The following is a 17,482-nucleotide window of genomic DNA, read 5'->3' as shown; positions in this document are numbered from 1 at the left end:
CCCCCCCCCCCCCCCCCCCTTTTTTTTTTGAGACAGAGTCTTGCTCTGTCGCCCAGGCTGGAGTGCAGTGGCCGGATCTCAGCTCACTGCAAGCTCCGCCTCCCGGGTTTACGCCATTCTCCCGCCTCAGCCTCCTGAGTAGCTGGGACTATAGGCGCCCGCCACCCCGCCCAGCTAGTTTTTTGTATTTTTTTTAGTAGAGACGGGGTTTCACCGTGTTAGCCGGGCTGGTCTCAATCTCCTGACCTCGTGATCCGCCCATCTCGGCCTCCCAAAGTGCTGGGATTATAGGCTTGAGCCACCGCGCCCGGCCAGTTGTGTCCCTTTAAGAGAACATTAAGACTATAACAGTAACAGGGCAGAAATCATGTAATAATAAAAACAAGCAACCACCCGAAACAATAGAAGAATCTCAACAGAACTAAATGTCATTCTTTTTAGAAACAAAGTAGAAAAATTTCTGGTAAAAATAATATAACAAAATGTGAGCATAACTACATAGATTAATGAAATTCAAAATATATTAAGGGAAATCTGTCAATAACTATCAACATTTAAAAACATTTACACAAAGCAGACAAATTACTAGAACACTACATCTTACTAGAACTAACTAATAAAATAATATGTGAATAATTTTATAGCAAATAAAGAACTGGTTAAAATTATTTCCACAAAGAAAATGAGGTCTATGTGGCTCTACTGATAAGTTTCACTACATTTTAAAGAATAGAATGGATCTTTCAAGTGTTTTTTTTTTTTTTTTTTTTTTTTTTTTTGAGACGGAGTCTCGCTCTGTCGCCCAGGCTAGAGTGCAGTGGCCGGATCTCAGCTTACTGCAAGCTCCGCCTCCCAGGTTTACGCCATTCTCCTGCCTCAGCCTCCGGAGTAGCTGGGACTACAGGCGCCCGCCACCTCGCCCGGCTAGTTTTTTTTGTTTTTGTTTTTGTTTTTTTTTTGTTTTTTTTTTTTTTTTTTGTAGAGACAGGGTTTCACCGTGTTAGCCAGAATGGTCTCGATCTCCTGACCTCATGATCCGCCCGTCTCAGCCTCCCAAAGTGCTGGGATTACAGGCTTGAGCCACCGCGCCCGGCTATATAAAAACTCTTCTAGACAATAAAATTCATTCTCTAGGCTCAACATATCTCTAATAACTCAGATAAAGATATTATAAAGGCGAAAAAATTCAGGTCCATTTTACTCAGGATTATAGATGAGAAAATCTTACATAAAATCTTAGCAAATAAAATTCAACATTGTAGTAATGATAATCTACGTGAAAAGGAAATCTTCAGCTGAATTAAATTTAAAGGAGTTTAACTGAGCAATGAACAATTTGTGAATCAAGCAGACCCCAGAATCACAGCAGATTCAGAGAGACTCCAGGGTGCCTCGTGGTCAGAACAAATTTATAGACAAAGAAAAGGAAGTGTACAGAAATCAGAAGGGAGGGACAGAAACAACTGGATTGGTTACAATTCTGTGTTTGCCTTATTTGAACACATTTTGAACACTCAGCAGTGTGTGAATAGTGGAAGTACAGCTGCTGGGATTGGCCAAGACTCAGCTATTGTTTCAGGTGCATATTCCTAAATTAGGTTTTCAATCTTGTGTGCCTATTAAGTTAGGTTGCAGTTCATCTACAAGGACTCAAATATAGAACTATGGAGTCCTTCTCAGGCCATATTTAGTTTACTTTAACACCCACAAGAACCAATTTGGATTCATCATAGCTATGCAGGGATATTTTAGTTTTAAATAATCCTTAAAAGTAGTGTATCACATTAAGAGATTAAAGTGCAAAAAATTATGATAATTGCAATATTTGCAAAGAAAGTATTTGATAAAATTCAACACCTGTTTATAATTTTTAAAAATTCTTAACAAATTATAAATCTTAGTAAAATTATTTATAAAAATTATATGGCAAATAGCATGTTATTTGAGAAAACCTTCAGCAGTATTTCATTTAAAATCATGAATAAGACACAGTGATTACATTACTCCAAAGTAATAAGAATGGAAGTTGGCAATGGTATCAAAGTAAGGAGCTATATTGCTTATAAATTATCATGGAAATAAAAAGTTGTTACTGAAATATTCAGTAAAAACTCAACTCTTAAGGTATTTTTATGCTGATCCGCCACAGTGGTTTTGCTTTCTTGGTTTAATAGAATTCAGGGAATACACAGCTTGTAACAGAAATTCCTGTGATCTGACTGGTAAGTGTGATACATGCATATATCAGATGAAAAATCATCAATAACTTGTTAGACAAATTTAAAAAAGGACTTTTTTTCCTAAATCCACTTCATTCACTCATTCATCTAAAGAAACCTGGGCCCCTTGAATACATGATTTCTAGGGATCTGCTATGCTGTGAGGTATCGGATTAATGCACTTTCTCTTAGCTGCTGCCCAGGAGCTATGTAGACTTTGACATAACTAATTTATATAACTCTAAATTACATAAATAATTTATATAAATACAATGAATCTTTTTGGCTAGTATCTAAAATAGTGTTTTTTCTTTAGATGAAAATTTTATGAGCTTTAGAATTTTCTTTGATTCTACCACAATATATCTCTCACCCTTGAGAGTCTAACAATACTAGTGACAATTTCTAAAAATACCTGTATACTTCAAAGCTGTCAATATGATAGAGCCCGGTTCTTCTTCAGGAGCATCTGTTATTAGAAGAACTAAACTCAGTATTCTATAAGGGGGAACACAGAAGCACTGCCTCATGATAATTTTGCAGGACCTTTCTGCAAAGGTGGAATTTGACTCTTTGCTATTCCTCTTAAAAATCTATTCCCACTGCTGAAAAAAAAGCAGGCCTCTCGGGACTTATGTATAGTTTTACTGCCATGGTGCTGTGAAATTATTTTATTTTCCTTCAGAAAGAAATATATTGTATAAAAGACCAAATATAAGTGAAGTTTATATTTACCTGGGTTCTAAAAATAAACCTAATGTCTTTAACTGGTGTTTTCTATTTCTCTCTTATTGATAACATATGAACAAATCTAGATTATTACAATGTTGATTTATTCTAAAAAATGGAAACACTTTTATATGAAGAATTAATTTTGTAACACATTCAACATTATTGTGTATTTAGCAATACATCATTATTCAATAAACTAATACTCTATTTAATGCTTACATTTATATGGCATTGTACAATTAATGTGTAGTATATTTAATCTATTCACAGTTCCCGATGATGTATTTGCCCAGAATTATATATGGAAAGGCTCTTACAATTTCAAAGGAAGGAAGCAACCCATGACCTTGACTGTTACTAGTTTCAATGCTTCCACTGGGAGAGTTAACGCAACACTGAGCAATAGCAACATGGAGCTGCTACTTTCAGGTATCGCAACACAAACAGCAATGAAATATACCTTCATGCCTTTATTTCTATTATGATTTCATCATTTTTATTAATGCTTTTTATATGGTGAAATGTTTATTTTGATACATTTGCTTTTGATGACATTCATATTCACTCAGAACCAAGGTTTTCTGGTTTTTGGACTGATTAATGAATATTACTACAGAAATATAAAACTAGTTTTAAAATAAGTTCCTTCAGTAATTTTTGGTAGCTAGAATTAGATGTCATATATTAGATCATAACTTTTAATTTAGATATGAATGCAACTAAATCTTTCTCTATTCTCATAAAACCACAGAGAACTAATCAGTGATTTCTCAACTATTCTGTGGCCACAAAACTATTTCTTCAAATGACCATGTTTAGATGGATATCCAATATTTAAGACAAATAAAGATAGAGCTATACTTGTTTAAATAGGCATAAGGGAACCAAAGCCTGCTCAATCTCCTTAAGTTTCTGTTTTCTCTGTCCAGTACACACATCTCTCATTATCTTTGATTGCACTGGTTTTCCTAACACTCAGATATTCTCTCAAAAGTCACCTCCTCAAGCAATACTCCCAGTGAGCTGACCTAAAGGAACCTTTGTATTAAAAATGCTGTCAGACATATTCTTAGTTTTAGGCAGCCTTACCCTGTTTTTTTCTTTTCAATATTTTAAATTGTATTTGTTATATTTATTATTTATTATGTGTCTATATTCTAACAATATAAAATAAATTCTAAGGAAGTTCTTTGCCTTCCAACTTAATATTGTATTCCCAGAGACTAGCAGAACATCTGAGACAAAATAGGCCTCAATAAATATTTTCAAATTAATGCATTTGAATTATAATTGCTCTCATTTTTCAAAATGAGGCACTATATTTGATATTGCAAATATGAAATATATACTGTAAAATTCTTGTCTATATATACAATCCATATAAATATTAATAATGATATAATTTGTGCTGTAAGAAATGGAAAATAAAATTATATTCACTGATTTTATAAGTTTTAGAAGAAAATATATTGAGTGTCATTCTTATTATTGATTGATCCTCCATTAAACACAAAGTAAAAATATTAGAATTTAATATATAGTATAATTTTAAAAATACATATAATTACATTATATTAATCAAAAGAAACTTTAAATGAATGAATCATTCATTTAAATACATTTCAATTGTGGCTAATGCTTTATTTAACTTTGATGTGTTAACAAAGTTTTTCTTTATTTTCTATAAAAGAGACCAAAATAAATGTATACTTATTCTAATCTAGATGGAAGAGTTTTCTATATATATGGAAAGACAAATAATTAGACTAATTTGCTTTCACTTACTGTCTCCATATAAACTAATTGTAGTGATTTTTCAGCAATATTATTATCGATTACTTTTATGTCTTCCGCCTATTGATTATAATTTACCTTAGGTCACGATCTATGTCTCATTATCTTTTCATACCCTGCATATTATGGTGCCCTATTACATAGGTGAACAATTAAGTTAGAATGAATGAATATAGTCAAGTTTTAAACAACGGTTAATCAGATATTTTTCTTAGATCCTATTTTCTATTATTTCCCTAAACATGTTTGCACTCCAGCTTATTGCCACCCTTAGAACACTTACTGTGTAAAAATCATTGTATATATTTTTGCTTCTCTTTCTTATGCCATTGCTTGTATTTACCTTCCCAAATTAAAAATCCTACTTTATTTTTAAGAACCAGTTCAAATACCTTTTTTTTTTCTTTGAGATGGGATCTTGCTCTGTCACCCAGTCTGGAGTGCAGTGGTGTCGTCTTGGCTCACTGCAACCTCTGGCTCCTGGGCTCAAGCCATCCTCCCACCTCAGCCTCCTGAGCAGCTGGGACTACAGGTGCGTGCCACCACGGCTGGCTAATTAATTTTTTTTTTTTTTTTTTTTTTTTTTTTTTGTAAAGATAGGGTTTTGCCGTGTTGCTTAGGCTGGTCTGGAACTCCTAAGCTCGTACTTTTGGACTTAAGCGATCCGTCCGCTTTGGCTTCCGAAAGTGCTGGCATTACAGGTATGAGCCACCGTGCTTGGCCCTCCAGTGCTTTTCCTTAATAACTATTCCTTGATCCTTCCAGTGTGAAATGATCTCTCTCTGGCTTTTAATTTATCACATTCTCTCATGTGTTTTGTTTAGCTCTTTACCTTACTTATATCTCCTTATACCTCGTACTTTGTTGGAAATTTTTAAAAATAGGAGCAACATATATTCCTATACGCTGCTGTAGCTCAAGCAGCACCTAGATCACTCTTTTTTCACATAGTTGGCACCTAATTTATTATTAAGGAAAATATCAGGAATTTTAGCACTGGATTTGTATGCTTAAAAATTTTAGAATCTGATTGTGGGAAGAAATCATTTTGTTTTGAATATCATGGGATGATGTTATTAAGAACACTAATGCTTAATTGTGATAGCATAGGTAATTTAAGCCCTACAATTAAGAAATAAGTTGAGGATTTCAGAAGACAGATAAATCAATGTATATTACATGATTTGCAAAGAGCATTATAGGTTAAGCCATCCTTGACTTGCCCTTGTTTTATTTCTTCTTTTATTACATATCTTTACATAATCAATTTAAGGAATGATAGATAATAAAATGAAGTATAACTATTTACAAAGTTAAGTAGACTGAAGTGTCCTTGCATTTTACAGGGGTATATAAAAGCCAGGAAGCTCGCCTAATGTTACGCATATATCTTATTAAAGTACCTGCTCATGCTTCTGTGAAAAAAATGAAGGAAGAAAATTGGGCAATGGATGGCTTTGTAAGTATAGTTATTTTAACATCTGCTGCTGATTTTAATGATAAATTTATAGCTTGTTCAGGAAAGGAGAGTTTTCTAAATTTAGCTAATTATGAATACATACACATACATATATATTAGTAAATATAAATATTTAGTATTCTAAAGTACGAGCCTAGGAATACTGGATTCTGATGTGCTTTGCTTACTTTTTTCGTGTGTGTATGGTGTGGGGGTGGGTGTATGCATGTGTGTGTTGGGGGCTGTATGTGTGTGTGGGAGGGGTATGGGTGGATGTGGGTGTGTGTATGTGTGTGTGTGCTGATCTGCATTTAGTTTTTCACTGATTTCATCAAATACATTCCATCTACAGTCAGCACTATGATAAATAAATCTGTATAAAATATAATTCAATCTTTGGAACCACTACTACTTAAGGAATATGCAACATATTTAGAAAGTGCATCAGAAAATTAAATATTCCTGTTATATTGAAGCATGAATTTAGGCTATTTTATAAAGTCCACGAAAAGGAACTTATGTGAGCTGCTTCCTGTGGGGAGACAGTTACTGTAGCTTCACCATGGAGTCACTTCTTCTATTAAGTGATTTATGTGAGTGGAGTTTTAAGATTGACAGTGGAAAACACAAGGGCCAGGAGTCTTTGCTGAAGAGTCAGCATGAGAAATCTGACTGTATCCTCTCAAGTGCCAAGTCTTTTTTTTTGTAAGGAAAACTTAATGGTAAAGAAGATACTGTAGTGGGTCATAGGCTACTATGTAGTAGCCTTTGATAAGTTTCAATAAGCCTTCAATAAGTTCAAGAAACCTACTATCTAGTAAGCTTCAATAAGTTTAGTTCCTGAGGAAAAAAAAGTGTTCATCCTATTTCTGCATTCTGTATTCATGGAGTTGGGAACTAACTCAAATCTTCAATGCACTCAGATTGTTTAATTGTATTATTTTATGTAGGAAACAAAGTGAATTGATTCAATAAGATATTAGAGTTTGAGCTTCTCCTTAGAAGTACTTTATTTTTTTAAAGTGGCCACACCCAGAGTATAATATCTGATAATAAAGAATAAATCACTTGTTGTGAAATGTCAGACTTCCACGGGTGGTTTGGTATCCTTTGCTTTTTAGAGTGAGGATTCAAGATTTTTACGACTTTTATAATAATGTTCATGACTTAAGTAACTAATTGCCATTAATTAACACAAACTTCAGGATTCATCACTTTACTACTTAGTAGTAGGAATTGCTGAAATGTAACATTTCCTGTTTTACTTATGAGATCAAATTACATTATGTATAGAAAGTACTTTTTAAATATAATATTTTATACAAATGCAAGGCGCATGTAGTATTTAGCATTGGCAACTTTAGACATAGCCATGAAGCCTCTGGGTCAAACAATAATAAGTATGTAGTTATTTGTCATTTGTAATGGGTTAGCTGTGGAGGCACTACTTGAGGCTGTGGTATTAAGTACAGGTCTTCATGTCTTATCATCTCATTTTGGGGCAGCGTCTGAAAGGGCACTTGCTGCCTAGAGCGTGTACTTCTCTTGTCAGAAGTCCAAAACTCTCAGAGGAGCAAGTGGTTCTGAAATAAGCTGGGATTCTGAAATAAGTTCAAATCCATTGACTTATGCCTTTTTCTTGCAGCTCAATGTAGATATAAGTCACATATCCTACAATTCACCCACTTAAAAATGTGCAATTCAGTGGTTTTTAGTATATGCACACATATATGTAACCCTCATCATAGCTGATTTTAAAATACTTTCTTTTTTTTTTTTGAGCAGAGTCTTACTCTGTTGCCCAGGCTGGAGTGCACTGGCATGATCTTGGCTCACTACAACCTCCACCTCCCAGGCTCAAGGGATTCTCCTGCCTCAGCCTCCTGAGTAGCTGGGATTACAGACACACACCACCACCTCTGGCTAATTTTTGTAATTTTAGTAGAGATGGGGGTTTCGCCATGTTGGCTAGGCTGCTCTCAAACTCCTGACCTCAAGTGATTCGCCCGCCTTCGCCTCCCAAAGTGTTGGAATTACAGGCATGAGCCACCTCTCCCAGACTAGAATACTTTCTTCATGTTATAAAGAAACTCCACAGCCTTTAGCTATCAATCCCTGCCTTACATTCGCAAATCAGCTCTAAGTAACCACTAATCTATTTTCTGTCTGTATAGATTTCCCTGTTCTGACTTTCATATGAATGGAATCATATAATATGTGGCCTTTTGTGGCTGGCTTCTTCCACTTGGTGTGATGGGAAGTATGGCTCTTAAGGCCTAGGCTTGCAACTGAACTATTGTCAATCCCAACCCCACGCTCCAGAGGCCCAAGCAAGTTACAGGACCAAGCCCCAACTCAATGAGATAGGGAGTAAACTCTTCTCATGAAGATTGAGGGAGCGGGGATGTGGAACAGTAATAGAATTTACAAAGTACAGTATTTTTATGTTTTAATTTTTAATTGATCATTGTATTTCATCATGTCATTGCTTTTTATTGACAGCAGATGTCTTAACCTATAAGAAATCTATAACTCTGTATCATACATTCATAACCAATCTCTTTTTTGTATATCATAATTACTTCAAATTAGAAAATTTACTTTTGCTTTTAATGATGGAAAATGTGCACAATGTGCTATGTTTTGCAAAGGAGGAAAATATAGAAGAAAGGAACTTGTGATAATATTCATTTCAGAATAAAATTGTGTATTTATTAAGGCTGGGAAAACATAGCTATGACCAGTATTCAAATATATTTGGTTCTTTAAATATTTTTAGGTTTCTGCTGAGCCTGATGGAGCTACTTATGTATTTCAAGGATTTATTCAAGGCAAAGATTATGGACAATTTGGCCTACAAAGACTGGGTAATTTATTCATTTTGATTTTCATGAACTTCTGTTATTATTCCAGACATGATAAAAAAAAGACTGTGGATTCTGTACATTAGGCACACTTACTACATTGTAAATTCTGCACTGCCAGGACTATGCATTATTCCTTTGATAACCCTTTTAAATAATGACATTCTACAAAATATCGGATCTTTATGTACCAACTCTGTACAGTGTTTAGATTTTCATGATATTTCTAATAAATATGACAAACTGACTTGCCTTTAAGCACACAAAAAGGAGAAAAAGTGATATAGATAAAAAAGAAAATATTAAACTGTAAATTATTTTATCGTATCTCATGAGAACTGTGCTACTTTTCTTCAGTTTGAATATTGTCACAGTTTTCACTCCTCTGAAAATGCAGTGACACTTTCAGAAACTCATAGGGTCTGGAAAGAGAAAATAACTTTGAGGAATGGGCCCCTTTTGGGGACTTGGTGCTCTTCAAATATGTAAATTTTCTGCAATGGGAAGCAAAGAACTTTGTCATTTTTATTTCCAACTCTTCTATATATATGTAAACCTTTAATGGTCTTGCAAGAATGTGTTTATACACATAGCTTTTGGTGTATAATTATCCTAAGGTCTACCGTCTCCCATTATTTATACTGTGACAGGGATACACTAAGAATAAATTCAGGCTCTAAAAATTATTATTTGACATTTATCTTTTAAGAAATTAACTTTACATGGCACATGTATACATATGTAACAAACCTGCACGTTATGCACATGTACCCTAGAACTTAAAGTATAATAAAAATAAAAATTAAAAAAAAAAAGAACTCCACATAGAATATCTTCTGATTTATTTTCCAATATTTAGCTTTCAGTGGTAGAATTTAAGTATTTTTTTCTATAAAGGGCTCTAAAATTGTTAATGTAGTGAGTTAGCAGCTTCTTACCTGTTTCATTTTGCTTCAATTTCTACAATATGTGGATTGCCACGTGTCTATAACTTGGTTGTTGAAGTTTATTAAATATAAATATCCTTGTGACAATTTAAAAAAAAAAATTGTGGTGCTGGGATCTCTTCCCTGCTCTGGATATTCTAACTTAATAGTTCTGCAGAATGGCTTGGGTATCAGCATTTGTTCTCCAAGTTAACTTAGTTTGATTTAGAATTATTAAGACATACCTAAAAAGAGAATTACTAAGTCATAGATTGTGTGTATAAACATTTCCAAGTTTGTGATATATTGTTGTAATGTTCCTCCAAATGGGTATATCATTTTACAATTCTAGCAGAAGTGCATAAAATTCAAGTTTCTGTCTTCCCTTGCCAATGGTTGGTATCGCCAGGTTTTAAAATTTCTACCAATTTGATTAGAATGCAAAGACTTATCTGTTTTCACTTGCCCTTTGCCAGGTCATTAATGAGAATGAGTCATTTTTCACTTTTATTGGCCATTAGATTTTTTTGTTGTGTGGATTATCTCTTAATATAATTAATAAAATTTATAATAAAATGTAACTTTTTTTCTTTCAAAAAAAAAAAAAAAGAAATTAACTTTTTTTTTTTGATACAGAGTCATGCTCTTATCACCCAGGCTGGAGTGCAATGGTGCAGTCTTGGCTCACTGCAACCTCTGCCTCCCCGATTCAAGGGGATCTCCTGTTTCAGCCTCCCAAGTTGCTGGGATTACAGGTCACCATGCACACCACAATGCCAGCTGGAATTAGCCACCATGACTGCCTATGTATTTTTAGTAAAACAGGGTTTCACCATGTTGGCCAGGTGGGTCTCAAACTCCGGAACTCAGGTGATCTGCCCTCTGGCCTCTCAAAGTGCTGGGATTACAGGCCAAAAATGAACTTTTTAAAAATTTTGAACTTTTACATAGCTGTACTATGTCACAGGAAAAATAAGGTGAAAAGTAAGATACTAATTTTCTTTAACCTCGACAAAGGTGAGGTTTAGTTAAATGTAACTGTTCATCAAAAATATAAATTAGCTTTCTCTACATGAAAAATAATAAGATGCCATTTACATCACATCCTGCCCGCGTTCGTCTTAAAAACAGGATGAAACACTCATTAACATAGTGCATTTATACAGTTGTGTAATTTAGTGCTGAATATTTTCATGTAATATTCTCCAAAGTGTCTCAAACACTACAAGTCTGAAGCAGAACCCATAACAAAGGAACTATTTCCTTTTGAGAAAGAACTGCTAGCTATTTCCTTTTCCCAGATTCCTGTGCAAATGTGTAGACAAACACGGATTTTGTCATTTCCTAACTCTGCGGATGCCATCGGCATTTACTGAGCTTCAAGTAGAATACTTGTAATCCTGTGTCTTCTTGCCTCTTACATCCACATAAACAAGTTCTGTTAATTTTCATTAAGAAATCTTCCTCAAATCTATTGTCCCATGCACTTTCTAGCTTCCTAGTGCTCTAGTTTAAATTTTAATTCCTTTTTTTTTTTTAATCTCAATTGTCACTACAATCTTCTAACTACACCTGATTGCAGTTTGTATTCCCTGAAGTCCATCCTACTACAGTCATGTTCTAAACCTCATGTCATATCACTGGGTCTTTTATTTCTAAGCACCTTCATTTGTTCCTCACTGAGGTGGATAGTAACTCTGGCCAGGTGCCATCGCTCATGCCTATAATCCCAGCACTTTGGGAAGCTAAGGCAGGTGGATCACTTGAGTTCAGGAGTTCAAGATCAGCATGGGCAACATGGTGAAACCCCATGTCTACAAAAAATACAAAAGTTAGCCAGGTGTGATTGCATGTGCCTGCAGTCCCAGCTACTTGAGAGGCTGAGACAGGAAGATCGCTTGAGCCAGGGAGGTGGAGGCTGCAGTCAGCCATGACCACTCCAATGCACTGCAGCCTGGGTGACAAAGTGAGACCGTGTCTCAAGAAAAAGAAAAAAAGAAAAAAAAGTTTGGGTTCATCAGAATGATATTTATTCCCCTTTATAGTCTAGCCATAGTTTATTGTTTTAACCTCCCACTCCTATCTCATGTCAGTGCTTGTCACATCCACTACCTAAGTCACTTACCTTCCCACTTCTAGGCTTATGATGATTTTTCAAGTCAATGTTGTATGTCCTCCAGAATTACTCCTTTCCTTTCTAAAACACATTGACCGTTAATTCATGCTTGATATATACACTTATTAGTATCTCCATACATCTTCCCACTATTGTATAAACTCCTTAGTTCAGGGACTCTGCTTATTTTTCAGTCTCTACCCTTTCCTGGAAAAACATAAAAGGCATTGTCCAAACATATGTGAAAATGAGTTGAAGGAGTTTCATGAATTATTTTTGTTTACTATGTGATTTCCAGGTAGATGTCTTGAGAATGGAAGAAATTAATTGATTCATGGGAGTAGAAATTAATTATGATAAAAAGTTGATTTTGTATTTGTAATTTATTTTTTATTTTGTAGGACTGAATATATCAGAAGGTTTAAATTCTTCAAATCAGCCTCATGGTACAAATAGTAGTTCTGTGGCCATTGCTATTCTTGTGCCTTTTTTTGCACTTATATTTGCAGGATTTGGATTTTATCTTTATAAACAAAGGTAAGCTCATTGATTTTTAGCTACAAAATGTTTCCCAAATCTTTTTTTCATATATATTTCTGCTGCTGTAGCTCAAATCTTAATTTCAGATTTTTTCTGTGTTGTTGAAATCTCTGTGTGCTAACTATTGCTATAGCCATTGAAAAACTTATTTCCCCTAACCACCCCTGCAACACTACATACAACGTAACAAAAGTGCTCTTTTAAATTGCACAAGTATTCAGTGTAACCTTTCTTTTGCCTGTCAATTTCCTGACATGGACCTAATTGTAAAAGTTATTTCTACATTATCTATAATGAGACTTTAGAGACAGAAAATCTAGGTTAAAGTTTAAATTGAAGAGGTAATATCTACTGCCAGATACATTTAGAAAACTAGGAAGAAGCTTGTGTTCAAACCTCTTAGTTCACATAAAAACACTAACTGATTTTACCCAGGCAGACAGATGGCAAAATCCTCTAATCTACTCATTCATCTTCTGTTGCTTTTTGGTGAATTGCAATTAATATATCTGTGATAGATCTAATATATAGCTGTACATACTATTAGTAGATCCTGTTCTCTCAGTCCATTACAAATCCTGGTGAATGCTTTACTATGTCCCACTATTTGGGACACTCCCTTATTAAGAGAAAATATGTGGGTAGCCAGATAATTAAATGACTATAACCTAAATGCCTTTCCTCCAAAACTGATTTTTTTTTTTTTTTTTTTTTTGAGACGGAGTCTTGCTCTGTTACCCAGGATGGAGTGCAGTAGCACAATCTCAGCTCACTGCAAGCTCCACCTCCCGGGTTCACACCATTCTCCTGCCTCAGTCTCCCAAGCAGCAGCTGGGACTACAGGCACCTGCCACCATGCTCAGCTAATTTTTTGTATTTTTAGTAGAGATAGAGTTTCATCTTGTTAGCCAGGATGGTCTCAATCTCCTGACCTGGTGATCCACCTGCCTCGGCCTCCCAAAGTGCTGGGATTACAGGTGTGAGCCACCGCAAAATTGATATTTTCATTTGGGGTCATTCTGCAACATCTAAGAATGATTTATTTAATATTATATAAATGTGTACTGAATATGAATTCCCAGCTACTTAGGTCTAGCCAATATCAGATTTTATTGATAGATAAAGAATAATCACTACATTTATTTATAGGACAACCTAGGTCAACTTTTTAAAAATTGTGGTAAAATAGATATGACATAAACTTTACCATTTTAACCATTTTAAAGACTACGATTCAGTGGCATTTAGTGCATTCGCAGTCCCATACAACCATCATTACTGTATATTTCCAAAATATTTTGGAACCCCAAAAATGCCAAAGGGAAACTGTACTCATTAAGTTGTCACTCCTCACTCCCCTCATCCAGCTGCAGGTAACTACAAATCTGTTTGCTTGTTCTGCATATATTTTACATGAATGGAATCATACAATATGTGACATTTTGTATCTGGCTTCTTAAACTTAGCAAAATGTTTTCCAATTTTATCCATGTTATAGCATGCATCAGTACGTCATTCTCTTATATGGCTAAATCAAATTCCATTGTATGGATGAATGTGTCCATTCATCAATTGATGGACATTTGAGTTGTTTCCACCTTTTGACTACTGTGAATAGTGCTGCTGTACACATTTGTGTATAAGTTTTTGTTTGAACACTCATTTTCAGTTCTTTTTGGTATATACCCAGGGATGAAATTGTGGGAATATGTGGCAATTCAATGTTTAATTTACTGAGTAACCGTCAAGCTGTTCTACACAGCAGTGGCACGATTTTCCACTACTGTCGATAATGGATAAAGGTTTTGCTTTGTCCAGAGCCTAACCAACACTTGTTATTTTCTGGGTTTTGGGGGCTTTTGTTTGTCTTTGTTTTTCATTATAGCCATCCCAGTGTATGTGAAGCTTTATCTAATTGTGGTTTTGATTTCCATTTTCATAATTATAAGTGATGTTGAGCATCTTTTTATGTGCTTGTTGGCCCTTTGTCCATCTTTGTTGAAATGCCTATTCAAGCAGTTTGTTCATATATAACTTGGGTTGTTCATCTTATTTGATTGTAAGAATTCTCCATATATTTTAGACACTAGGCCCTTATCAGATATATGTTTTGCAAATATTTTCTCCCTTTCCATGGGTTATATTTTCACTGTCTTGAGAGTGTTCTTCGATGTACAAAAGTTTTCCATTTGATGAAGTTAAATTTATTTTTTTTCCTCTTACCTGTACTTTTGATGTCAAATCCAAGAAACCATTGCCAAATTCAAGGCCATGTGTTTTTCCTAAGAGTTTTATTGATTTAGCTCTTGTGTTTAGGGCTTTGATTCATTTTGAGTTAAATTTTATTCATGGTGTGAAGTTTTAAATCTTGATGATATTTTCCTTCAAGTTGTTGTTGAATATTAAGAAGGGGCAATTATTTTGTATCTTCATGATTATTACCTAATTAGAATGCAATGATGTTGCTTTGGTTTTTATTTTAGATCTAGTTTTGAAAAAAAAATGTGATCCAGTAGAGTTATAGTATTAGACACACCTAGTAAGAGCAAGTTATTAGCTTTCTCCCAATAAACCTAAGGTAGTTTCCTTTGTAATTATTGTCATAGAAATCACCTAATATTTTGGAAATATAGACAAATTCAGAAAATACATTAGTGATAGTAAAATAATATAATGGCAATTACAAATTACAATAAAATTAATAGTTGAAATTTGATTGTTCAGTATAAACAACACTAGAGTTGAGAAACGAATTTATTTTAAGATATATCCTTTTTAGGAATTAGGCCCCAGAAGCAAATAGCAGCAAGTCTGTCTTTCTTCCATTACAAATGTGAGCAAGTTATACATGCTTTATGGGAAAGATAAACAAGATTAGCATTAGTCAAAGGTTGAAGAAATAAAGCAATGAATCAGAATTTCAAGACTAGCATCCTCAACCAACCAACCCAGAATTCATGTGTCTGGTTAACTTAGTGTCAGTAATCTTTTAGAAACTATTTTCTGTACTTTAGTATGAGTGTAGCCATTTCTTCTTTGACTTTTTGAATTTGCATACTTTAATGTGTACCATTTAAAAAATAAAATTGAGTGTTCATGTTTTGGGATACTCCAAAGAACCTTTCCAAATTAGGCCTCAGCATTAATTGTGTACTTTTCAGGGAATCTCCTTCTCTTTTTAGTGTGGAACAAACTTTTAATTCAAGTTTCAGATTAAATTTTACCTCCTAAAACATACTTTTTTCTATTACCTTTCCTAAAGTGGCTTCCAGTTACTTTTCATATTAAGTATTTTCCTTTTCATTATAATAATTCTCATTAGCTACTATTTTTGGTTTTATTTATTTTTAATTTATCCTTATTTTCTATCACTACAGTGTGAATTCCCTGAAAGTAAAGACTAGTCTTTTAAAAAAAAATTATATACCCAATGCCTAGAATCATGACTGGTGCGTAATAGATGTTCAGTAAATATTTGATGAACAAATAAATAGCAATGAGACTTAAATCCATCATCATTATTTACACTATAAATGATAAGTCATAATAATTCCTAATTTTGTAAAAAAAATTTATTATAGCTATCATATCATGTATTTATATTTATGTCACTAATATTGATGCTGTATATAACTATGTATTATATGTAAAATTAAAAGTTACCCAGGTTTTTAAAGTAACAAGGAAATTGTTCAAAGTTGACTTACTGTGTTAATAATGTCTCAATATTTTTAAGTTACATTATTTGCTAACGCTGTAAGTTACGTTTGAGCTGTAGTTTGGTATTTCTTGAAGAAAGTTAACACATAGCTAATCAATGTTCTCATCAACAGGACTGCACCTAAAACACAGTATACAGGATGTTCAGTTCATGAAAATAACAATGGCCAAGCAGCTTTTGAAAATCCCATGTATGACACCAACACGAAATCAGTGGAAGGGAAGGCCGTACGATTTGATCCCAACTTGAACACGGTTTGCACAATGGTATAACGAGGCAACCTTTGCCTTCTTCAGAAGCTTGGAAATCGACACACAAAACAGTGCACATTTAGTTCACTGCTAAACAAATTAAAGCACACTTTTCAGGACTTGCTGGGTCACCTTTTCCTGAGGAATGATACAAAAGAGTGTTTTTTCATAAACTGGACCATAATTCTTCATGTTTACCATGGAGAGTTTTACAGAAATTTGGCTGCACTCTGAGAGTGCTTACTCACAGTTTATTTGCTTTTTTTAAAAAGGAGATTATTCTAAAACATAAACTTATTTGCATATATTGGAGGAGCATCCACTATCAGTATTTCTGTGCTTTATAAACTATATTAGAGGGACTGGGTTTAAAAAAAAAAGATATAGGGTAGAAATAAGAGCTATACTTACAAGAGTCAATAGATCACTGACTTCTCTTTAACTGTCCTGAGCTACATCATGCCCACAAATCTGTCTTTCATACCACTCTATCTGCCATTCATTCTTGTTAATTGAGGCATTGTTTTCCTTATTTAAGATTGAGTTATGACTTTAAATGTTTTCGATTTAATTTATGTCTCAGAAGAAATAAGGTTGCCCATTCCAATTTGAATCTTTCTGTTTTTTATTCTTTAGTATCGTATTGCTCTTCTCCTTTTAGACTGGTTGTCATAGTTTCTGCAAATGGCAAGTTCATTGTGCTACCCTCCCGATTTCCCCATTATGGAGTAACCAGTATTATTCAGTGAGCTATGGGGTAGTGTTTAACTCCATGCTTCAATATGTTTTTTTTTCCTATTTATTTTTATTTTTTTTAATCCCAAATGTGATAGTAGCTTCAATATGTTTTGTCACCCGAA

The 17,482-nt window shown here is 34.1% G+C and overlaps 1 protein-coding gene across 1 annotated transcript in view; it reads left to right on the top strand.

The window, feature by feature from the left end:
- Positions 1 to 16,643, top strand: part of CSMD3 (CUB and Sushi multiple domains 3) — a 1,271,497-nt gene extending 1,254,854 nt beyond the window's left edge. The window contains exons 66-70 of the mRNA XM_026454566.1: positions 3,222 to 3,380; positions 6,092 to 6,204; positions 8,984 to 9,071; positions 12,512 to 12,647; positions 16,484 to 16,643. Coding sequence (XP_026310351.1) covers positions 3,222 to 3,380; positions 6,092 to 6,204; positions 8,984 to 9,071; positions 12,512 to 12,647; positions 16,484 to 16,643 — 656 coding nt within the window. The remainder of the gene's footprint in view (positions 1 to 3,221; positions 3,381 to 6,091; positions 6,205 to 8,983; positions 9,072 to 12,511; positions 12,648 to 16,483) is intronic.
- The last annotated feature ends 839 nt before the right edge of the window (positions 16,644 to 17,482 follow it).

This window comes from Piliocolobus tephrosceles, chromosome 7 (genome assembly GCF_002776525.5).
Source record: "Piliocolobus tephrosceles isolate RC106 chromosome 7, ASM277652v3, whole genome shotgun sequence".
In the NCBI taxonomy this organism is placed as follows: domain Eukaryota; kingdom Metazoa; phylum Chordata; class Mammalia; order Primates; family Cercopithecidae; genus Piliocolobus; species Piliocolobus tephrosceles.
This window is presented reverse-complemented; position numbering and strand designations above follow the sequence as displayed.